The following is a 25,436-nucleotide window of genomic DNA, read 5'->3' on the forward strand; positions in this document are numbered from 1 at the left end:
TTTTGTAGAATATCTTCAAACGGTTTTCTTATCTTCTTCTGAGAGACTCTCTAAGAAAGGGAATAACTCTGTTTGATGTCTTAAATATTTTCTGAAAGAGCACCAGAGTCTAATCCAGATTTTTTTATAAATATATTCGGTGGAGACAATCTGAGCGTCAAGGTAGGATTTTTAAGAAAATTTTCTAAGGGACTATCTACGATCCGAGCATTATATTTTGTTTGAATATCTCCAAGCGGGTATTTGTTTTTTTTTTGGAATATCTTGTGAGCAACTTTCTAAGAGGCTATCTAAACTAAAAATGTGGAAGTTTTTAAATATTTTCTCCGGCGTGAATATTTTCCAAGCGTGGCTTTTTTATACAAATTATTTAAGGAACTTTTTAAGCCCCAAAAAAATTTTTTTAAATGTCTACGGACTAGGGTTGCCCATATTCGACGGACCAATCTGGCAACGCCATAACTTTTGACAGAGATGTCACATCGCTTAATGACATACCGCGTTTGAAGCGTCAGTCCAAGCTAATTTTTACCATCAAACAATACCCGCCACGCGAGCGCTCTGAAATTTACATTCAAAATTCAACGTGATTTTAAAACATTAAAAAATGTGAGAAGTTCGCCTTCTAAGAACACCATTAAGCTTTTATACGAAAAATTTTCGACTGGTAAGGCTCTTTCTAATCCGAAGAGTCCATATAAAAGTCGACCAAGGCGATCGGCCGAGAATATCGCTGCCGTACGAGCCAGTGTTGAGAGGTCCCCAAGAACATCCCAAAGCCGCCGTTCTCAGCAGTTGGGCATGGCTCGGTCCACTTTACAACGGATTATTCGCATTGATTTGCATTTGTTCCCGTACAAAATTCAATTGACGCAAAGAATGTTGCCTCGTCGATTGGAATGGGCCAAAAGGGCCCAAAGGTCCGTCGAATATGGGCAACCCTGTATATGAAACGTGTTAAGAGATAAACCCCAAGCGTGCATTTTTAAGGAATTTTCCTACGGGGTTTTCTGAGCTCCAAGCGTGGATCTGATTTTTAAATACTATCCGATGACCAACAATTGAATGTTAATGTATTTTCTGTGAGCTTTTTCACTTTTAAAATTCACCAACAAAAAGAGTAATCCCCCGCTGTTGCTTTCTCAATAAAAAATCTCGCATTTGACCTACATAAATCTTCCGCATATGAACAGCAAAAGACAATAACGAATAAAATCTCGTGTAGCAAAAAAAAAGTGGAATAATCCCCCTCCCCCCATTCTTAGACACCATGAATTTGCATACTTTCACTCCCATCCAGCGATTAGAAGAAATATGACCCCAATTAATTTACAACACCAATAATTTATTCCTATTCGAAGTTGGGCGCCATGATTTTCGCCAAAAGCATAGCACAGAAAAAAAGCGGATGACAACTGCTACACAAGAGATTTTTTCTATGACGCAGAGTATTGCAAATATAGACGATTATTAATCGGTTGCTTTTTTGTGAAGAAGAAAAAAAAACGTGTTTTTCTCCATGCCTAAACCCAAAGCCCAAAGAAGACGGCCGAATATAATCGGTAATACGTGCATGTGAAGTTCAATTTAAAAATAAAAAGAAGACTCAATTGGACTATGACCAATGTTTAGGTTTTACATTAACATAATTTTTGTGTGGCTACCTAAACGGCGATGGGTAATTGTTTTAGTTTTTAATTACCTCAAAAGTTGCAATCTCACTTTTCAAACAATAGCAACAAGTGCCAGAGGAGAAAGAGTTGCCAACTTGGAAGGGAATTCAAAGAGACATATGTGAAAAACATGTAAAAGAAGACTAGTAAAAGGGCTTTCCAGAAACTGAAGGCTCAGAAAATTTGCTTAAGAATCCACTCGTGAAAACCAAATAGTTGTTTAGAAAATATGTTTAAAAAACTCTCGCTTAGACCTCATATCCTACAGGGTGCAAGGATAAAAAACTGCAAAAAAGTTAAACGCCATAATTTTATAATTTTCTTTTTAAATGTGATTGAATGAAAACAAAAAATGTCGGAAATAGCATCAAATTTTAGGATAATTTTAGATTTTTTTCGAATTGGTCATTTTTGGCACAAATTATGGCCTTCAGACGAGCAATGAAACCGTCACACACTGCCCAAATGTTGCTCTGCGGTATTTTGGCCAATTAACGGCGAAGAGCTTGCTTGAGGTGATTGACACTTTGGTATTTTTTAGTGCCAACCTTGCTTTCCAAAATACTCCAGACAAAATAGTCCAACGGATTGGTATCCGTAGATTTTGGTGATAATTATGCGATGGAAATGAAGCGAGGAACCTTATTTTGTAAATATTCTTGGGAGACGTGTGCTGAATGCGGTGGTGCTTAGTCCTGTTGGAATGTCCAAGGTTTGCGGCCAAAATGTTTGCGTGCGGAGAGCGACCATCGGCTGTTATGGCGGCCCACACCATCAACATGGCCGGCGCTCGAGTTCTTGTGGCCAACAGAAGGTATACATTTTCAGCTGATCTCTTTGGCAAGTAAACACGACCATTTTGTTTGTTTACAAACTGCTGGACAACGAATGTTTTCTCATGGGAGAAAACCAAATTCGGCAGTTCACCACTTTCGGCCAAGCGAAGCAAATCTTTAGCTCTTTTGAGTCTATTTTCTTTCTGTTGCGGTGTAAGTGCGTGCACTTTTAGGAATTTTAATAGCTTTATCCCGAGCTCATTTTTCAATATTTGCCGAATGGAACATTACGATATGTTCAGCTAATGAGAAATTTTTCGATCACTGCGACGCGGGTTTCGATCAAGTCGCTTCTTACTTTTCGAATGTTGCTGTTTTCTTCCGTCCACTTCCTTGTGCTACGTTACCAGTATCACAGTAACGAGCAATGGTACGAGGCACCAAAGATTTGTTCACATTTAAATGCTGGAGTGCTCTAACGATAGCCACTTGTGATTTTCCAGCCAAATATAAAGAAATCACACTATCACGCTTAAATTCCATTAGGAATACTTTTTTTTTTTTTTTTTTTTTTTTTGGAAAATTCTCACCAAAATGCTTTTGTACGCCTGTAAATCTAATGAGCCGTCACTGGAATAATTTTAACAGCTGTCAGACGAGTGGCTTAAAAATGACAGCAGACTGAAGTTGGTTGAAGTTATTTTCTTCTCACCCTATATTGAAGCTATATCAAAATATTGACCGATTATTTCCTATTTCAATAGGGCTCGTCCTTGGGTCAAACGAATGATTTGTGCAAATTTTCATTTCGATCGGACAATAAATGCGGCCTGTACTTTGTCTACAAAAATTCATGTACAGACGGACGGACATACATAAATCGACTCAGAATGTGATTCTATGCAGATCGTCTAAAGGAAATATGGGTCTATCTCGCTTTCTTTTCTATGTTACAAGCACATGCACAAAGACGTAATACCCTTTGTAGCTCACAAAGGTTCTTGTAAAATTTGATAAAAAAAAATCCGATTGTCCCTCAGAAATTATTTTGAAAAAAGTTGACGCTAGGACCTCGGATGGTCCGTGAGAAAATTTACCTTAAACTTCCACGATTGGAGCTCAAATAGTCGCCTGTGAAAATCGCTTTAAAATACCATATTTATAACTCATATTTTCTTAAACGTTGCTGAGCTCAGTTCAGGTCATTGAAACATAATTAAAAAAAAGAAAATATTTCCTTTGAAAATCCACACTTGTGGATATTTTAAAATGTGTTGTTTTTATGTAAGAGAGGTTACAAAGGGACTATCTGCGGTTTAAAGGTGGGTCTTTTTAGTTTTTAAGAGGTGAACTGAAATCTAAATGTGAATCATTTAGAACTGTTTTCCCAGCAACCTGTTGAGCTGTAAACGTGGGTTAAAAAGTAGTGGACCAATATATGCCATCTTCACACCTGATCTTGTGCTACTCTTAAATGTTGGAATGTGCCTAGTTTGAAAGAAAACGGATGCTCATTTCTTTTAGTTTTATGATTCGCTTCCATCCGTTCTTCATACCAGATCTTGTGTTAGAAGAAATATTGATGTTGGAAAACTAAATGAAAACGAATGCTTATGAATGTTTTGTTATTCATGAGGTTGACCCGTTGTGGTGGAGAGATACCAGAAGAAGTGGGATAATATCTTCATCTTATAGAAATATTAGGATGTGCCGAGTTTGAAAGTAATCGGATGTTCATTTCTCATTAAGAGCTTCTTGGTTACCCAAAATTGTTAACCTTCGTGGAGGAGGTACCAAAAGGAGTAGACCGATACTGCCCATAAAAGCTTGTACTTCAGATATTTACCCAACGTCTAAAACTGAGAAAAAGTTTGCAAATCTTCTGTAGGTAGAGCATCTCTCCGTAGACTTATGCAGATAGAAGACCTCCTAATTGTCTAATCCGAAACCTTTTTAGAGGTATTCCATAGAGAGTCTTTTCCTGATCTTATATAGTACAGGTCTTAATTGCTGAAATACTACGTACAGACATTCTGTGGTAAAAAGACATCTTAAGGCTAGCGGATCCGAGATGTACTTGGGGTTTCCAGTAATAAAGACCAAATATGTCTTAAAGATCTGCAATTCGGGAGAGCTCTTCATACTTTGAGGTAAAAAAAATAAAAATCTATGCTCACCAGAAAATATCTGCTTATAAGTCCCACTTTCGGAACTCAAATGGTCCCTCGAAAATATCCTTGTTTAGAGCTCAACTGGGCCCTAGTAAAATTCCACAAAAGATCTATATTTAAGCTCTGAGGAGCTTAGATAGACATTATCACATTGACCCAACAAAAAACATATATTCTTGATCAGCGTAAAATTCTAAGACGATTTAACCACGTCCGTCCGTCTGTCTGTCTATATGTTGTAATCACGCCATCTTTCGAACGAATTGAGATAGAAGTCTAAAATTTTGCACACATGTTTATTTTGGCAGTATGCAGGTCACGTTCGTAAATGGGACGTGTAGGTCCACGTTTTCATATAGCCCCCTTATAACGGTTCCTCCCGATATTCGGTATTATGATGATTTTAGAGACATTATTCACCGGAATTGTTTCAAATTTGGCATTTGAATTTCGAAATTAATTCTACAGCCTACGACAGTAAATTATGTGTGCTGGCCCACGTTTTCGTATAGCCCCCATATAACGGTACCTCCCAATATTCGGTATTTTTATGATTTTAGCGTCATTATTCACCGTAGTAGTTTCAAATTACGCATTTAGAGTTCGTAATGGGAACTACACTCTGTGACAGAAAATTGTCTATGCAGGTCTAGGTCTTCGTATAGGCCCCATATATCAGAACCCTAAGCCCTTGCAAAATATTCTTAAAGTGCTAAATTTTAAAGTTAGCAGGTCCTTCAAAAACATATTTAAATTAACACCACCCCCCCTTTAATAAGACAGACATACCCCATTCCTGAAAAAATACTCTTTAATTGTCCATGTTTATATACCTCTCTCCTTCCCAAATAATCTAACAACCGACAGTATCTCGAAATAACAAGTAAAACAAGTAAGCAAAGGCTACAGTCGAGCGGGGCCGACCGTTGAATACCCTACGAGATACTCTAAAGAATTCTACAAGATATTGTGACAAATTATAAAAGAAAACCATCAGGTTTCGTTCTCTAATTTTCGAATAATAGCAACTTAAACTAATTTGGTCATTTCCAATTCATTGGTAGATGTTGCACGTAAATGGTCTGCCTAGATCTGGAACCAATATTTCCCAAAAACCTATAATCTCTCAGAAGTAGCAAAGGATTAACATTTACTATTGGTTTTTCACTGAAACGCATCTATATGAGATACAGACATTTGACTATTCTTCAACGAAATCAGCCTTAACGAAATAGTCAGAAGTGCGTCTTTCCTGTATTTGTGAATTCTCCAAAAAGTCGCTGGAATGGACATTTTCGTATTTTGTCTACAAAAGTTGGCAAACTATTTCACACATTGAATATTTTTGGATGGCCATCCAAAACTGCTTGGCTTTTGCAATGTCCGGTAATTTCCATTCAAATGTGCGTAAGGATCGGGCGATAATTGCGACCTGCTGACAATTTTGCAGTTTTTTGGTCCATTTAAACCCCTAAATATATGGCGATTATCTCCAAAATGAGTAGGCTTCTATTCTGACCCTCATCTTATCTCCATGCAAAATTTCGTAAGGATCGGGCCATAAATGCGATCTGTATATAATATCCTGATATCCTAACTACTTAGTTTTGTTAGCTGTAGAAGTATTACCAAATGTTTAATTCAAAATGAAAATATGCCAAAAATGTGACAAAATTGAAAAAAATATGAGAAAAAGTTACAAAATCAATATTTTCATCTTTAGAGAGATATTTTTATGCGATTTTTTGGACGTTGTTTCTTTCCTGCCAAGAGGCCATTCTGAATTAATGAGAACTGTCGAAATCAGTTCAGCCGTTCTCGACATATAAGAGATCTTTCAAGCATATCTTCTTTGATAGACATATACATATGTCGCACATATTTTGCTATATATCCGATTTGTTGGATGTTAACATCAATGTAAAGATCAGAAGTATCATTGTCATGGCTTTGTGATTTCGCCGGGATTTAAAATATTTGCGGTTTATTGAAAAAATTTTGAATTTTTTCAACACAAAAGATATGGTCTATTTTACCCGCTAAATATTATCCGATGACCACCCAAATTGGCGAAATTCCGCATCGATTGGTCTATAATTGCAACCTGTATAGCTACTGAAAAATCCGACATTTTTTCAGTATTTGGTCCATTTTAACCCCTAAACATTTGACGATCATCTCCAAAAGAAATAGGCTTCTATTCTGACCCTAACCCCAGCTTCGTGCAAAATTATAATTATATATAAAATAAATAAGGATCGGGCCATAATTGCGACCTGTAGCGTGATTACAAATTAACATGGACAGACGGAACGACTCAGCTCGGCGAGCTAGGAAGATTATACATGGATCTCCTTTCCTATATGGGAAACCAACCAATCAAACTTATAATACCCCCAACACATAGTGTTGTAGGGTATAAATACTTAGCAGATCCGCAGTTTGAGCTTTAGCCCCATAAAAATGTCTTCTTTCATAACATCCATAAGATAATCCCTTACATTCCTCATTTTCCCCACCTGCACATTACTATTTTCCACCACGATGGCAACTCTGTGGCCGCAAATGAAACCACGTGGAAATTTTTGTTTGTTTTGTTTCATATCAGACATATGGGAGTACATATCAAAAACACAAAACAACAACACCAACAACAATGTAATTAACATTGTGTTTTTTTTTCTTGTTTTCATTTTGAGCGCGCCAAATATTGACCGAATGATGATGGGGAAGCAGCGAAGAACAAATAAATTTTAAATAAAAACAAGAACAACAACAACAAAAATATCAACATTGACTGCAAGTAATATTTGTCCAAAGCCAAACCAAAAAACACGACGAAAAAAGAAAACGAAGTAATAAAAACAAGACATGGAAGCATTTCAGTGCGTAACCAAGTCTACGGAGGGGTGGTGATGGCCAGACACATTTGTGCGTTTCTTCTTCGAAAACGAAAAAAATCGAAAAAAAAAAACGTTTAGAGGTCAGTAGAATGTTGTTGTTATGCGTACGCACGTTCGTTTGTTTCTTTTGCTTTGGTTTCGCAGTCTGCTGCTATCACACCATTACTGGCAAGAGCTCCGCAATCCCTCAAGCCCCCGCTCCCCCTAGCCCAGCCATATCAGCTCATTTTCCAATCCAACCGAAATAATAGACCTTTAGTTTCGGTATTTGGCATTGGCGAAGTCGTTACGCAGTTTGATCGAGCGCCCAAATGGTTGTGGATCGCAGGCAGCAGTAAGTGATGTTTACATGCAGCGGCGGCAACGGCAACAGCGCCACAAAAAAGTAGAGTAACAAAAGACCCGGAACCACCCCCTGCCGCTGTTGACTACTTCTTCAGCGACAAAATATCTGATATCAACATGGGTATGTATGTATGCATGTATGTGGGTATGTTTGTATGTTTCTATGTAGATATGTATTTCGACAATTAGGAAATAATACGCAAATTTTAGTTTTTCTATTTTTTGGCGAATGCCGAAGAATAGTTTTATTTTGAATGATGAAAATCGAACGCCAAAATCAAACAGCTCGCAATCGTCTAAATTTAGTTTGAAAACGTGTTCTGTCATTCGGTTGGATTATTTTTATTTTGCGATTTATTTTCATTTTTAGAAACAAGTGGTAAATAGATTCGCAAAAAAAAAATGAGGAAAACTTTTAGAGATGTCTTCATGACAAGAGTTTAGAGGAGGGAAGATCTTTTGAAGACCCTCCATAGATAGGGGACATTTGAGATCTTTTAGAACTGGGAGGAAGTTGACGGGTCTTTCGAAGGTAGAATACCTCTACCAGATGTTGTACAGATAGAAAGCTTCTTAGATATCGTTCAAAGGTAGTTGACCGAAAATTTTTCCTAATCTTTAATCGCCAGAAAATCTTTTACAGGTCTTTTAAGGCTTTTATCTTCTATGGATTGAATGAAACCTATTTTTTAGCTTGAGTACTTTTACAGCTCTTCTATGGCTAAAAGACAATTTTCAAGTCTTCTATAGTAAAACTTTTACGGTTCTTCTATGGTCAGTAGACTTTTTTCAGATTTTCTATGACCATATGTTAAGAAGACCGTTTTCTGGATTTTGCGGCTAACAAAACCTCCAACAGGTCTTCTATGGATTGAATGAAACCTCTTTATGTGTCTTCTATAGCTAGAAGATTTTTTACAGCTCTTCTATGGCTAAAAGACATGTTTCAAGTCTTCTATAGTGCAGTAAGACCATCCGAAAATTTTCCTTCAAAATGCAATCATCGAACTCAGATGGCTTGAAAAATCTATGATTAAAATCAGATCCTCAAAAATTCCTTAAAAAATCAAAAAATCAATCAAGGAAAAAAAATTGAATAAAAAATCCACGAATCAAGCAAATATAATTCGCAAATAATTTGCTAGAGCAATCCATTCTGAAATTCTTCACAAAACTGTTTAAAACATACGGAATTAAACTCCAGACAGTCGCTAAAGCGTTTAGAACTGAAATAGTTTCTAAGTTTAGAATACTTGGCCACAAATTCCACCATTGTACAGTCCATTAGCAAAAGATGAATTAAAAATCCCCTCTTCACCTAAAAACAATTAAAAAATCCAAGCCTTAGAAAATGGACCTCAGAGAGACCGCGGGAAAATTTACTAAAAAATCGACGTTTGGGCCTCAGATTGGTCCTGAGAATACATTTTTTTAGACAATCGACGCTTGGAACTCACAATCTTCTCGAAAATATTTTTAAAAACCCACGTTTGAAACTCAGATAATTTTTCCAAAAATATATGCCATAAAAATCCACGTTTGGACCTCAGATTGTCTCTGACATTGTTTCTGAGGAACTATTTTTAGAAGATTCACGCCAAAAGATCATATGGTGTCTGAGACAATATTCTTGAAAATCCCACTTGAAACACAAATAGTTCCTTATTTTTAAAAATCCAGGCTTAAAACTCCAGAAAAAAATCGTAAAAATCCTGGTTTGGATTTAAGACTGTCCCTGAAAAATTTCATATAAAAATTTCACGCATGAAGCTCAGAAATTCAGTTCGAAATTATTTTGAAATATTCACGCTTGGCCCTCATTATTTTTAGAATTCACGCCAAAAGCTTAGATAGTGTCTGAGAAAATAATCCTGAAAAATCCCACTTGGAACTCACATAATCCCTTAGAGATAATTTTTAAAAATCCCGCATGGAGCCTGAACATTTCCTCAACAAATATTTTTAAAAATTCAGGCTTGGAACTCAAAATGTCCAGGTATATTATGGAGTGGACCGCTATTGTCAATTTTCGCACCTGACATAGCACTGATAGAAGTATTGGGATTTGCAAATTTTCCACAAAATTGGATGACCTCTTTCTGGTTCTTATTTCTGTGCAAAATTTTGACCTTTGTGGCGGAGGTGCCACAAGAAGGGAACCAATATTACCCATCTCCGAACTCAATCTAAGTTTGACAATAATATTACGATGTACCAAATTTGAATCAAATCGGACATTTCCTTTGAGAGTTATAGTGCGCACCAGGACGGACACACCTAGATTGACTCCAATGACCTAAAACATATTTGGTCCAAAGAGTTCGAGAGTTTAAAACCGTTATTTCGATGAGTAACGTTTCATCAAATGATATATACCCTCTGTAGCCATATGGCTGGAGTATAAAAACCACGTTTGGAGCTCAAATGGTACGTTGAAAAAATTACTAAAACATTAACACTTTAAATCAGAAATTCTCCTCAAAAATATATAACTCTGATAGTCTCTTAGTAAATCACTCTTGTACCTCAGATACACAGTTTCTGAGAAAATTTGCTGTAAAAATCTACACTTGGACCTCGGATCGACCATGAAAAAATTGTATTAAAAAATCCAAGTTTAAAGCTCAAATTGCCGCTAAGAATATTTACTTAAAAATGCACGCATGTACCTCGGATGGACCATGAGAAAATTTATTTTAAAAATTCACGCCTAAAAATGTGGGCGTCTCTTAGAAAAAAAATTAGCCAGTATTATATTTTTACTTTTTTTATTTTTAATATATTATAATTTAAACAATTTTAAATTAAAAAAAAATAAATAATATTTTCTAAGGTCTATAATCGTCGATATTTAAAAATCCTCCCAAGTATACATATCTAATCAAAAATTAAAGATTTCAAATATTTATTTGGATATCTCCCTGATCGGAGTCTTTTCAAAAAAACAATTTTAGTATCTATAAAGTGAATAATTTTAAATATTTTTATTTAAATCCTTGATCGTGGATTTATTAAAATATTTTTTCAAATCTAATTTTAAAAATATTTTTTTTTAATAAAACTCAGCAGCCACGATTTTCTAAACTAGTTTTATGCCTCGCTTCATTGAATCCCATAGAAAAGAATCAAAAATGCTTTCATTGAAAATTAAACACGGAAACCTGTTTTGATTTTGGTACCATTCCCCCATACAAAGCCAATTAGCACCCTCAGTTTGAGTTTTTTTCTTCCCCATCTGCCATAATTTCAAAAATGTATTTCAAATACACACACAAACATGGCCTTTCAATCAATGCCCACCTCATGAATTTGGAAACTTGTCTTTAGCCATTAATCTGTTTACTTTTTTAATTATGCTGATGAGATTAGTTAAAAGAAATTTGGCTTTTTCACTTATTTTGGTTAGAAACTGTTTTATGTTCAAAATAAATCGGGAATTACTTTTAAAAAACAACAACGAAAAAAAACAAGTAACAATAGCTGTAAGTTTGGACGGCCCAAACTTTGAATACCCTCCACCATTTGGAAAGAATTTTAAAATTTTCAAAAAAATAAAATCCGATAAAAGTTCTGTTATAATCTTAAAAATGTCAAATGTAGCCGTTATACGACGACGTGGATACGGCAAATTTTGTCATAATCCATTAGAATTTTCAAATGCGAAACTTGAAAAAAAACGGTGAACAATGTCGCTCAAATCCTCAAAATACCGAATATCGGGAGTTAGCGCTATATGGGGGCTATACGAAAACGTGGTCCTGGACAGACAATTTTCTGTTTTAGGCTGTAGTGCACATTACGAACATCAAATACCAAATTTGAAACAATTCCGGTGAATGATGCCGCAAAAATCATCTAAATACCGAATATCGGGAGGTACCATTATATGGGGGCTATACGAAGACGTGGGACTGCACAAACAATTTTTGTCTTAGGCTGTAGTATCCATTACGAACTTCAAAAACTAGATTTGAGACAATTCCGGTGAATAATGTCGCTAAAATCATCAAAATACCGAATATCGGGAGGTAGCGCTATATGGGGGCTATACGAAGACGTGATTCTGGACGGACAATTTTCTGTCTTAGGCTGTAGTATCCACTACGAACTTCAAATGCCAAATTTGAAACAATTCCGGTGAATAATGTCGCTAAAATCATCTAAATACCGAATATCGCTAGGTACCATTACATGGGGGCTATACCAAAACGTGGACCTTCATGACCCATTTTCAATATCAAAAGCCCTGCAGGCATAATATACATTTGAGTAAAATTCTATTAACCAACTTAATTTCGTCATCGTTAAATCGACATAGAATTAACTTTGAATTTGGGTTCATTTTAAAGAACCCCTTAAAAGAAGACTTCATTCCGCGTAGATAAAATACCTGTAGAGCAGAACTCGTAGATGGTTAACCTATCCCATTGCAATTCACCTTTAATATACGCAGGAAAACCTGCATTATATCAACATCTAAATGATGTGCTTTACGAAGATTCGTCATTTATTAGACATATAATCAATGGGATTGAAAACCCAAATAATGCGTTTTGTTACAACGGGCTGCGGGGTAAAATATAAATAATAAAAACAAAAACAAGTAAGCAAAGGCTACAGTCGAGCGGGGCCGACCGTTGAATACCCTACAACACTATAATAAATGATACAGTTTATATAGGCCAGATACTCGAAAGAATTCCACAAGAAATTGTGACAAATAATAAAAGAAAACCATCAGGTTTCGTTCTCTAATTTTCGAATAATTCCACACATTGAATATTTTTGAATGGCCTCCTCCATTCAAATGCGCGTGAGGATCGGGCGATAATTACGAGTTACTGACAATTTTGCAGTTTTTTTTGTCCATTTCAACCCCTAAATATATGGCGATTATCTCCAAAAAGAGTAGGCTTCTATTCTGACCCTCATCTTATCCCCAATATAAATATGCCAAAAATATGACAAAATTGAAAAATTATGAGAAAATTTACCCAAAATCAATATTTTTATCTTTAGAGAGATATTTTTATGCGATTTTTTAGACGTTTTTTCTTCCCTGCCAAGAGGCCATTTTGAATTAATGAGAACTGTCGAAATCAGTTCAGCCGTTCTGGACATATAAGAGATCTTTCAAGCATATCTTCTTGATAGACATATATATCGCACATATTTTGCTATATATCCGATTTGTTGGATGTTAACATCAATGTAAAGATCAGAAGTAACCTTGTCATGGCTTTGTGATTTCGCCGGGATTTAAAATATTCGCGGTTTAATGAAAAATTTTGAATTTTTTCAACACAAAAGATATGGTCTATTTTACCCGCTAAATATTATCCGATGACCACCCAAATTGGTAGGCTTCTTCCCCGACCTAAACTCTAGCTACATGCGAAATTCCGATTGGTCTATAATTGCGACCTGTAGAGCAACTGCAAAATCAGGAATTTTTTCAGTTTTTGGTCCATTTCAATAAATATTGTGCGATCATCTCCAAAAGACATAGGGTTCTATTCTGACCTTAACCCCACCTACATTCTAAATTTCGTGAAAATCGGACCATAATTGCGACCTGTAGCGTGATTACAAATTAACATTGACAGACGGACAGACGGACGGAGAGACATACATAGCTAGATCGACTCAGCTCGGCGAGCTAGGAAGATCCATATATACTATATATGGGAAACCAATATTTCGAGGTGTTACATAAATTCTGACCCAATCAAACTTATAATACCCCCAACACATAGTGTTGTAGGGTATAATAATATAATAAACAATAAATTTTCGCATTCATATTCCCAATTAAAGTCCCGCCCAGCCCTAAAATTTTAAAGACCATTAACACCAACGTCAACGTATATTTTTGTTGTTTTTTTTCCTCCTCTTCTCTTTGACACTTTTAATTTCAATTTCATCAAGAATAGCCTAAAACGTCAATGGTTTCATTTATTTAAAATCAAAAGTATTTTTCTCAAAAACCAGTTCCAAAGACGTCCCTATAAAATATTTTTAGTAGTTTTTAAACCGCAACAAATGCTTGAAACAAAATTTTGCAGAGAGCATTATTTAAATTAGTAACCTAGACTAGTTTGCCCAGTTGGTGGTGTTTCGAAAATAATCGGCAAGTTTGAATAAAATTTTAAACAGCCGCGGCACGTTTTTTTTTTTTTTTTTGCTTCAACCCCAAAATTCAAAATTTACCTTTTATTGAGATCACCCAATGGAGAGCATAGTCAAGGTTAGACAATGTGTGGTTTTATTTGTTGTTGGTGTTATTTTTTTATATTTCGAATTTCCGTCATAACAAAACATATTTTATTGACAAAGATGTTCAAAGAGTGAGAGAAAGAAAAGAAAAACGACATAGATACGGCACGCAAGAATCAATATGGTGATATATACTCTTCTGAATGTTTGAATGAATGTTTCAAGAGGATGCGTAATGGAAAAGTACCATTTTTTGTGGGCTTTGGCGTAGATTGTTTTTGGGGGAAGCCCCTTTATTAGTAAGCCTTAAAATATTTCTAGAAGATGGAGATATTATTTAAGTGCTCCATTAGAGGTTTAGGAGATTTCTTATTGGAGATTAACTGGCTGTTGACATGAAGGAGCTTTGCATATATTTCAAAAAAAAGCTTCGGAATTTTTTCCAATCTCCCTTTTCCCAAATTTAAGCATTTTCAAATGATAATTATAAATTTCATATCCTCCGCCATTGTATGGAGGGTTTCTTAAGTTTGTCATTCGGTTTGTAATACCTCGAAATATACATTTTAGTCTTCACAAAGTATATATATTCTTGATCAGCATAAAATACTATGCCGATATCGCGATGTCCGTCCGTCTATCCGTCTGTCCATCTGTGGAAATCATTCTAGCTTCCGAACGAATTGAAGTAGATTGATAAAATTTTACTCAAATGTATACTATGTCTGCAGCACTTTTGGTATTCAAAATGGGCCATGTATGTCCACGTCTTCGTATAGCCCCCATATATCGGTACCCCCCGATATTCTATATTTTAACGATTTTAGCGATATTATTCACCGGAATTGTTTCAAATGTGGTATTTGATGTTCGTAATGGATGCTACAGCCTGTAACAAGAGATTGTCTGTGTAGGTCCACGTCTTCGTAGCCCCCACATATCAGTACCTTCCGCTATTCGGTATTTTGATGACTTTAGCGACATTATTTACCGGAATTGTTTCAAATTAGGTATTTGAAGTCCGTAATGGATGCTACAGCTTATGACAGGAGATTGTCTGTGTAGGTCCACGTGTTCGTACAGCCCCCATATAACGGTACCTTCCAATATTTGATATTGTGATGATTTAGCGACACTATTCACCGGAAATGTTTCAAATTAGGTATTTGAAGTCCGTAATGGATACTACAGCCTAAGACAGAAAATTGTCTGTGCAGGTCCACGTCTTCGTATAGCCCCCATATAACGGTACCTCCCGATATTCGGTATTTTGATGATTTTAGCGACATTATTCGCCGGAATTGTTTCAAATTAGGTATTTGAAGTCCGTAATGGATACTACAGCCTAAGACAGAAAATTGTCTGTGTAGGTCCACGTCTTCTTATAGCCCCCCATATAACGGTACCTCCCGGTGTTCGGTATTTTGATGATTTTAGCGACATTATTCACCGATTTTTTTTCAAGTTTCGCGTTTCAATATTGTAATGGCTTATGACAAAAGTTTCCTATGCAGGTCCACGTCGTCGTATTACGGCTTTATTCGGTATTTTTAAGATTTTTACAGTATTTTTAACGGATTCTTTATTTTTGGCCGGCCCGGCCGAATTTACATCTTTTTTACTTGTTTATTTCTAATCCAAATATATTCAGTATAACAAAAAATATTCAAAGAGCTCATAAGGTGGAATTTAAAGATAAGCAAGTGTCGGGAAAGTACCCGATTATCTGCCTTAAATTGTAATAATTAGGCAAATGGGTAAAGTAACTACATACGTAAATAAATATTGGGATTCCCTTAAAATAGAACTCTCTCTAATTGCCATTTTCTTGAAATTGTTTAATTAAAAACAATAGCAACACTTCGTCTATCAGGGATATTCAGATAACTTATTCCCAGAATTTCTCATTAAAAATAGCACAGTTACAGTGAAGCTAAATATTAAAGACTGGAAATATTTTGATTATTCAAAATAGTCATGCTTTATGCGAATCTGTTTGTAGTTGATTTTTTCCTCTGCCTCAAGCTTAAGGACTTTTGTGTTTGTATATCCTCAACCATATGGCTAAAGAGGGTATATATAATTTGCTACGACTAAATCGTGGCTCGTGAAAAAATACTCTAGGTCTCTTTGAATCAAATCCGTTTCAGGACCTTTGCAGTCGATGTAGGAGTATCGCTTGCCCACCTAACTGTCGGTCTGCCTGTCTGTCTGGTGCGCTCGATAACACTCGAAGAAAATATCCGATTTGGCTCAAAATCTGAACATCGAAATATGATTGTAAAACTCAGATCGAGTTCGGAGATGGATAATATCGGTCCACGCCTTCCGGTACCTCCCACACAAAAGGTCAAAATTGTTGAATAATCACAACTCTTATGAGTCCAATATTGGCTTCAAATTTTGCACATCTCAATAGTTATACAAAATCTAGATCTAATATATAGATAGATAGGTGTAGATCGGACCACTGCTTCTGGTACCTCCCCCACAAAGGGTCAAAACTTTGAATACCTATAACCTGCACAAAATACAAAATTAACATCCGATTCGTTTCAAACTTGGCGCATCACAATATTTCTAATAACACAAAATCTGGCGTAAAGATGATATAGATCGGATCGCCATTTCTGGTACCTCTCCTACAAAAAGTCGAATTAAAAAAAAATGCTGCACAGAAAGAGGATTACCATTCCATTTGGCACCTCCCCCACAAAGCATTCAAGATTTTGGACAACAAACATTTTTGCTAACAAAAGATCTGTTGTGAAGATGATATATATCTGTACCTCACCCACCAAGGATTGGTCCAATCTCTAGCATCTTTATAACAGATCTTGTCTTGATAAAAATATTGAGATGTGCCATGTCTGAATGGAATCGGATGTTAATTTCGCATTTTATGAGTTTCACGGATATTCAAAACTTTGAACCTTTAAGGGAAGGTACCAGAAGGAGTGAACTTATATATTCCATCTTCATATCTTAAAAAAATATTGCAATGTGTGTAATTAGAAGACAATCGGTCTCTAACATCAAATATTATGAGAGTTATAATTATTCAAAATTTTGACCCTTTGTGGGGGAGGTACCAGAAGGAGTGGACCTATATTGTCTATCTCCAAAGTTTGATAATAATATTACGATGCAACCAGTTTGGACCAAATCGGATACTCCCTTCGAGAGTTATCGTGCATTCCAGCCATGCGGACGGACGTACAGGCATCGCTAGCTTGACTCCAAATGTCCTGAAACGGATTTGGTCCAAACCTTTGGTTTGGTCTAAAACCTTTACCTTTATGAGGAACGTTTTGGCCGTATTAAATGATATATATCCTCTCTAGCCATATGGCTGAGGATATAAGGAATTTATGCAATAAAAGTTTCTTCTTAATGCCTAAAACACAAGATTTCACAAAATCACAAAGAGTAGCAAAAATAAAAGTAGCACCAAAGGAACGATAATAAGGGGGTAAGACTAAAGAACTAAAGGCACTATGTGAACCAAAGAAAGTATTTGAACAAAAGAGCTAGAAAAAGTTCCAATCGTTCCATTTTTATACCCTACACCACAAGGTGGTCAGGGTATTATGTCTTTGTGCATTTGTTTGTAACAGGCAAAAGGAAACGAGATAGACCCAAACTTTTCCTTCCTTTTGATGATCTGCATAGAATCACTTTCTGAGTTGATTTATGCATGTCAGTCCGTCTGTCCGTCCGTCCGTCCGTCTGTCCATGTATTCTTGTGAACAATATGCAGGTCGCATTTATTATCCGATTGAGATGAAATTTTCCAAACAACATTTGTTTGGCCCAAGGACGAACCCTATTGAAATTGGAGATAATCGGTAAAAATTTAGATATAGCTCCCATATATATCTTCGTCCGATTTGCCTTTTATTGTGCACCAAACGTGTAATATCAGCCCGAATAGTATGGAATTTTGCACATACAACCAAATTAGGCCTGAAAATAAGTATACCAAATTTTATCGAAATCGGTTCAGATATAGCTATAGCTCCCATATATATTGTTCATCCGATTTGTTATTTTTGTCCTCCGCAGCCGTAATATGCACTCTGTAACAACAATATTTGGGGAAATATATCAAATGCAGCTCAGAAATACCTTTGCAAAATTTTATCCCACATATAACTTCGTCCGATTTACCATTTATTGTGCACCAAACGTCTAATATTTGTCCAAATGGGATGGAATTTGGCACATACGACGGAATTTAGTCTAGAAGGTAGTATGCCAAATTTGGTGAAGATCGGTTCAGATATAGCTATAGCTTCCATATATATTGTTCATCCGATTTTTTATATTTGTTACCCACAGCCGTAATATGCAATCCGTAACAACGATATTCAGGGAAATATATCAAATACAGCTTAGAAATATCTTTGCCAATTTTTATCGAGATCAGTTCAGATTTGGATATAGTTCCCATATATATTTTTATCCGATTTCAAATTAATTGTGCACCAAATGGGCAATACAAGTCCGAATTTAAAAGATACAAATGCTTCGGCATATTTAGTCCTTTGAATTTTAAATTATAATTATAATCATAGCGTGTATGATTGAATTCTCCCATAAAAACTTTTAATTATTAAGTGGAGCTCAACTAAATTAGCCAAGTGGTGTAGGGTATCATAAAATCGGCCCCGCCCGACTTTAGGACTTTCTTTACTGGTTCGAAATAGCTCTAATTGTAGTAGAAGTCCCAATAAGAGTGGTATACAATCACAGGGAATACCATTTCGAATAGCAATCACGAAAATAAATCCGCATCGTGCCTCAAGAAATTGCATAAAAATCGCATATTCCTCAAAACTCAAAAGAGGGAAGTGGATCTCTTGTTAAAAAATTGAACATCCAAGCTGGTTTTCTCTCTCTCTCTCTCTCCTTTTTCAAAAAATAAATTTTAGAATGCATTTGGTCATACTGTAGTAGAGTCCAAATAAGATTGGTATACAGTCACAGCGAATACCATTTCGAATAGCAATCACAAAACCAAATCCGCATCTTGCCTCAAGAAATAGCATAAAAGAGCATTTTCCCCAAAACTCTCTCTTCAAAAAATAATTTTAGGATGCATATTGTCATGATGTCGATGTTGTTGGTATTTTGAGCATGAAACGCCAAGCCCGTGACGACACTTGGATTCTACCTTGGTCTTCGGACTTGAGAGGTAAAATTGGCAGCGGTTTACACAGAAACAGGATTGTGCCCTCTTTTCTGGCTACCTCAGCATAAACTGGATCAGTACACTGAATGAGACTAATTCGTCCTGTGAAAGTAACAGGACACGTTCTGGACCCTGATTTTTATACCCTCCACCTTGGAAAGGAGGATATATTATCTTTGTCAGTCCGTTTGTAACATCCCTAAATATTCGTCGTAGACCCCATAAAGTGTTCATAATCAGCATAAAATTCCAAGTCGAATTAACGATGTCCGTCTGTCTGTCTGTTGAAATCACGATACAGTCCACATTATTTGACGTAATTCAAATATTTGACGTAGTCAAAATTTAGCAGAACAATTTGTATTGTGTCCAGAATGGTTGGTATTGAAAATGAGAAAAATCGGTCCTCGTTTTGGTATAGTCCCCATATAACGGTACCTTCCGATATTCGATATTTTGATGATTTTTTCCACATTTTTTCACGGATTTTTCTGAAAATTGGTATTTGTAGGTCATAGTGGATCTTAGTTCGTGTGGCGAAATATTGTATGTATGGGTCCACGCTTTGGTATAGCCCCCATATAACGGTTCCTACCGCTTTTTGGCATTTTGAAGATTTTTGCCACATTTTGTTCACGAATTTATCTAAAAATCGGTATTTGTTGGTCATAATGGGATCTAGCTCCGGTGGCGTAATATTGCATGTATCGGTCCACGATTTGGTATAGTCCCCATATAATGGTACCTCCCAATATTCGGTATTTCCATGGTTTTTGTTACATTTTTTCACGGATTTGTTTAATAATTTGTTTTTGTTGGTCATAATGGGTTCTGGCTACGCTGGCGAAACAGTGTATGTATAGGTCCACGTTTTGGTATAGCTGCCATTTAACGATACATCCAGATATTCGGTATTTTGATGATTTTTGCCATATTTCTTCGCGGATTTGTTTAAAAAATTGTATTTGTTGGTCATAATGGGTTCTGGCTACGGTGGAGAAACATTGTATTTATAGGTCCACGTTTTGGTATAGCTGCCATATAACGGTGCCTTCAGATATTCGGTATTTTGATGATTTTTGCCACATTTTTTCAAGGAATTGTCTGAAAATTGGCATTTGTGGGTCATAATGGGTTCTAGCTCCGTTGGCGAAACATTGTATGTATAGGTTCACGTTTTTTGTATAGCCCATATAGCGGTAACTCCCGATATTTCATATTTTGATGATTTTTGCCACATTTTCCCACGAATATGTCTAAAAATTGGTATTTGTGGGTCATAATGGGTTCTAATGTTTCCTTTACCCTAAGGTGGAGGGAGGGTATTAAAAGATCGGCCCGTCTAAATGTTTTTTTTTACTTGTCTTTATATATATCATAATGTTTAGACAAAGCATATTCCGCGATATTATAGGGTGAATTTGGACTTTTGAAAGTTTTTAGGATTTTACCCTCATTTATTTGGCCTGTAACGCAGGTCTGTAACTCATCACGTGCCTTGTTTTTATTTGAAGTACTTAATGAGCATTTCTGGATTTTTCAAGTGAAATGACAACGTACCTATTCTTATGAACCCCCCACCCTCTGGGAGTATGCAAATTATCAATTTCAAATATATTTTCCATCCCGCATTGGCGTGACACTAAAAAGCTGCAAATTTATTGCAAAAAAAACTCCATGCGCTTATTCATGATTGACAGGTACTTCACCCATTATCTGTGTTAATATTCTTTCTTCTCCACAGACTAATGAGCAGCAGCAAAAAACAACAACTTGGGTACTTAAATGTAAATCAAATTGGAGAAGCAAAACAAAAAAGTCCCCTCTTCCAATGAACTATTTTTCTGACTGGTAATTAAACGAAAACAAAAGAAATCTAAAACGGAATAGGGGGAGGGAGGGCATATCTTTGGCACTTACCTGCATTATGGGATACGTATGGCGTCCTTTCCCCAGACGTTCAATTATCACCATTTTCTCGGTATCGGCTATGACAGCTGCAATATTGGACGAGGCCAAAATGGGTCTTGCCGGTGCCTCAATGGGCACGAAATTCTTATTACGTTCGGCAAAGTGACGATCGAATGAGCTACGCCTATCACTTTGAGAGCGATGATATTGATGGCGATTGTTGTTGTTGTTATTGGAAGAGCCGGATGATGATGAGCCGCCCCCTGATCTTTGTGTTAAGTCACCATTTGAAGAGTAACGTGAGGAGTTCACGTACGATTTAGATTTACGATATGATTTCGGGTTCAAATGATGACTCAGGGAGTTGCAGTTCTGATCGAATTGATCACTGTCACCAAGTATGGTGGGTTTTTGACATTTGGCACAGGCTTTGGTCAGGGCCGCGGTGAGAAGATCACCAGCACTGATTTGTGTTTTCTCCTGTTGTGCACCTCCCCCTCCACCACTCTTTTGTATGTTGGGATTTTGATTTTCATTTGTGATAATTTTTGGGGAATTTTTCGAATTCCGGTTACCCCGCTCACGTGGCAAAGGGAGGTTGTCATTGAAGGCGGCCAAGGGTTGGGGTTTGTTGTAAGTCTTTTTGGAGCTGGTAGTGTTGTTGCCACCCACTGTCTGGGCATAACTGTGCGAGGAGTTACGATACGATGTGGATTTGACAAATTTCCCCGCCTTGCCGGGGTTGGCATTTTCAGCATTGCTCTGTTGCTGTTGCTTGTTTTTGTTGGATTTTTGACCAGCATTTTTGGGATTTTGATTGGATTTATTTTGTGATTTATTGTTGTTGGTGGTGCTGACATTACTATTACTATTATTACTGTTGTTGTTGACACTGTTGCGACCTTTGTTATTGGAGGAATTGCCGTTTTTGTTGCTGTTACCATTGCTTTGATTCTTCTGTTGTTGTTGCTGCTGCTGCTTAGCCTGTTTTGGGGTCTGTGCTGGCGAGGAAGATGTCGTTGCTGCTGGTGTTGTCTGTTGTTGTTGTTGTCCATTCTGTGTCTTTTGTTGCTGTTTTACGGGTGTTGTGGAATTTGTATTCGCCTCATTTTGTGTCAATTTCTGTGTCTGCTGGGAACTCTCATTTGCCGGCAATGCAACATTTGCATTTTCGTTTTGTTGCACCGTCTGCTGCTGGGCATTTGTTGACTGTTTTGTCTTCATTTTCGGCGGTTTATTACTATTCACCATAATTCTTGAGTTTTATTTTCCACAAATTCGGAAAATAACTGAATTTTTATTGGATAATTCTTCGAGCAATCAAAATAATGATTGATGAGTGTTGGGATTCTTTTTGTTGCTTTCTTTTCAGATGCAACTACGCAACCAGATGGTGGAACCCATGGAAAGAAAACATGAAAAGAAATTAAGGAAATAATAATTATTATTTATTGTATATTAAATTGTTTAAAAATAAATTCTCTTATCTTATCAAGATGTTGTTTTTTATTGGAAATTGATTTTGCGAAAAATAACACAATATCTCAATTAATCATTGATGTACTCTTTAACAAGGGAATATTATAAACTAAGAGATTTTTTTTCTATATTTAGAAGATGTGAAATTTCGTAAGTAGAGTCAAAATGGGGTTTCTAGACACCCAGTTATAGAATTTCCTATTTTAACAAAGAACGCCATCTTTTAATTGTTATCAGAAACTTAGTTGTTCAGTAAATACAAATTGATAAGCATACTTTAAGGCTTTTTATATTTTTGTCCGAAATATAGAAACTTTTTTATGTAGAGACAGGATAGGGTTTCTAAACATCACAACATATATTAATATATACCCTTTTGATAACGAGTGCCCTCTATCGACAATTATTTATTAGACAATATGTTATTAGACAAAATTAAAAGCCCACTTTGAGGCATTGGCTGCGAAATAAAACAGCTATCCTAAATATTATTATTAATATCAACATGAACGTTGATTTTATTCAGAAGACAGAATATTTTGTGTATAGAGACCAGATGGAGTTTGCAGCAGAAAAAAAGTAAACAATAAAAAGCTCCAAATGTTAAAATGATAAATTGAAATAGCAAAGGAGGTGTCAACTGCGAAACAAAGCATGTAAGTACTTCTTGTCCACAAGGGCCTTAATTAAAGACGAAAACTATAATCAAGAAATTGTTTATGTAGAGATAAGATGGGGGTTCTGGACTATAAACTGTTAAATATCCTATTTTCATTATGAGCGCCATCTATTGAGGCTTGGCAAATGCTGCACAGCAAAGCCAGCATCTTCATGTAAACTGTAAAGATGGGGCAAAATGGTTATTGCCATTTAGTTTTTCCATTTGCCAATAGATGTCCGACAACATGACAAAAACGCATTATAAACGTTACTGAATTATGATAATAAATAATAAATGGCATAGGAACGCAAATAAAAGCATGAGAAATAATATATTTAGCTCAGAAATCTATTCCAGGGCATTTCCGGGTACATTTCATCAAAAAAAAAATCGCGAAATTTCTATAAAAACGACAGGTCTGATATCTATAAAATGCGCCATCTTAATATATTATGTGTCTTTGCTTAAATATTATCTTCATGTGCACATGGTCAGTACATTTTAAAATAACGAGCGACATCTATTGAGATTGGGTTAATGTTTATCTGTTTGGTAAATAAAAATTTAAAAGAATACATTAAGGCCTTAGTTGCACAACAAAGCAAATATTTTAAAGATTTTTTCGGTAATTATATTGGATGTTTATTAAAGCCAGAGGAAAGAATATTCAAATTTTGTATGTAGTGACAAAATGGGGATGCTGGACAACAAACTTTAATGATAAAGAGCGCAAGATATTAAGAATCATAAATACAAATTGAAAAACATACTTTAAGCCATTAGCTTCAAAACATAGACGATATCTTAAATATTGTCTTCGTGTCGGCATGGTCATGGATTAAGAAAATTTGTATGTAGAGACAAAATGGGGTCTCTGGACAACAACTTTTTAAATAATCCACGTTGATAACGAGGGTACAGGTTTATTTGCATACCTTAAGGCATTAGTTGCACAAGCAAGGTGTTATTTAAATATTTCTTGTCCACTTGGGTACTAATTCAAGGCAGAAGATAAATTATTTAATTTTGTGTATGTAATGACAATATAGGAGAGGCATTCGGTGAAAATTATACGGTGAGGCGTTAGCTGGAAAACAAATCAGTCATCTCAATTATTACCTTCGTGTTCATGTGGACATTGTAACCAAAAGGTAGGGACGTAATGGGGTTTCTGGACAACAAATATTAAAATAATTATAAACACAGGCATACTTTGAGGCATCAAATGCACAACAACGGCAATGTCGTAAATATTACCTTCGTGTTCAAATAGGAAATGAAGATATAATATTTAATTTTCGTAAGTAGGGACAAAATGGGGTTTATAGACAATAAACTTTAAAAGAGCGGCATCCAGTGAGATTGAGCACAGATTTATTTATATCATACATAAAACCTGAATATCATACATTAAGGTGTAAGGTGTAAAATTGCATACTACCGAAGGATCCAGAGAGCCTACGTTCGCTTAATACTGACCGTATAGAGATGTGTTCTTGGTATAAAAGGTCGCCTGCAACAACCGCTTGAAGTCTACGTTGACTTGGCTAGCCTGAAGATTTTCTCTTCAACTATTCTTGGAGCTTTCGTTCGCACAGCTAGGACCGTATGTAGCTTTACCTAGGCATTTCTTTACAACTCTCAAGATAGTCTCTCAGGTCGTATTGCGGTTAGACATCTCCGAAAACCATTGGTGCTTCCACCTCGGTATTCAGCAACTAGATAATATTTAAACTCGGGTTGACCGCTCTCTCAACTTTAGATAAACGATCATTTATCTATTCATTAAAAACTTGCAACCAATTGGTTTTATTTATATTTTCTATTTTTGTTTACTTTGCGGTTTGTATAGCTGATTAGTATCTTCTGACACGGAGGGAAACCGATTCAAAGTCAAAAGCCGGCAAAGAAGACTTTGTTAAAAGATCTTTAAAGATCTTTAAATAGCCACGAAGTAAGAACAGTCCTAAAATCTGGCAACTCTGTATCAACGAAGAAACAAACAAACCATTACCAAAAACTATGTCATATCTACACACACATGCCGTTTAATATTTGTTGTTATTATAATTATTTTTGTTTTCATTATTGTGTTCATTTTTTTTTT

The 25,436-nt window shown here is 36.0% G+C and overlaps 1 protein-coding gene across 1 annotated transcript in view; it reads right to left on the reverse strand.

Moving 5' to 3' along the window:
- The window catches only part of LOC101895243 (terminal nucleotidyltransferase 5C), a 382,289-nt gene that overhangs the window by 331,375 nt on the left and 25,478 nt on the right, over positions 1 to 25,436 (reverse strand). Inside the window, exon 2 of the mRNA XM_059120074.1 lies at positions 21,199 to 22,567. Within this exon, the coding sequence (XP_058976057.1) occupies positions 21,199 to 22,440 (1,242 nt within the window). The 5' untranslated portion in view covers positions 22,441 to 22,567. The remainder of the gene's footprint in view (positions 1 to 21,198; positions 22,568 to 25,436) is intronic.

This window comes from Musca domestica, unplaced genomic scaffold, assembly GCF_030504385.1.
Source record: "Musca domestica strain aabys unplaced genomic scaffold, Musca_domestica.polishedcontigs.V.1.1 16, whole genome shotgun sequence".
Classification (NCBI taxonomy): domain Eukaryota; kingdom Metazoa; phylum Arthropoda; class Insecta; order Diptera; family Muscidae; genus Musca; species Musca domestica.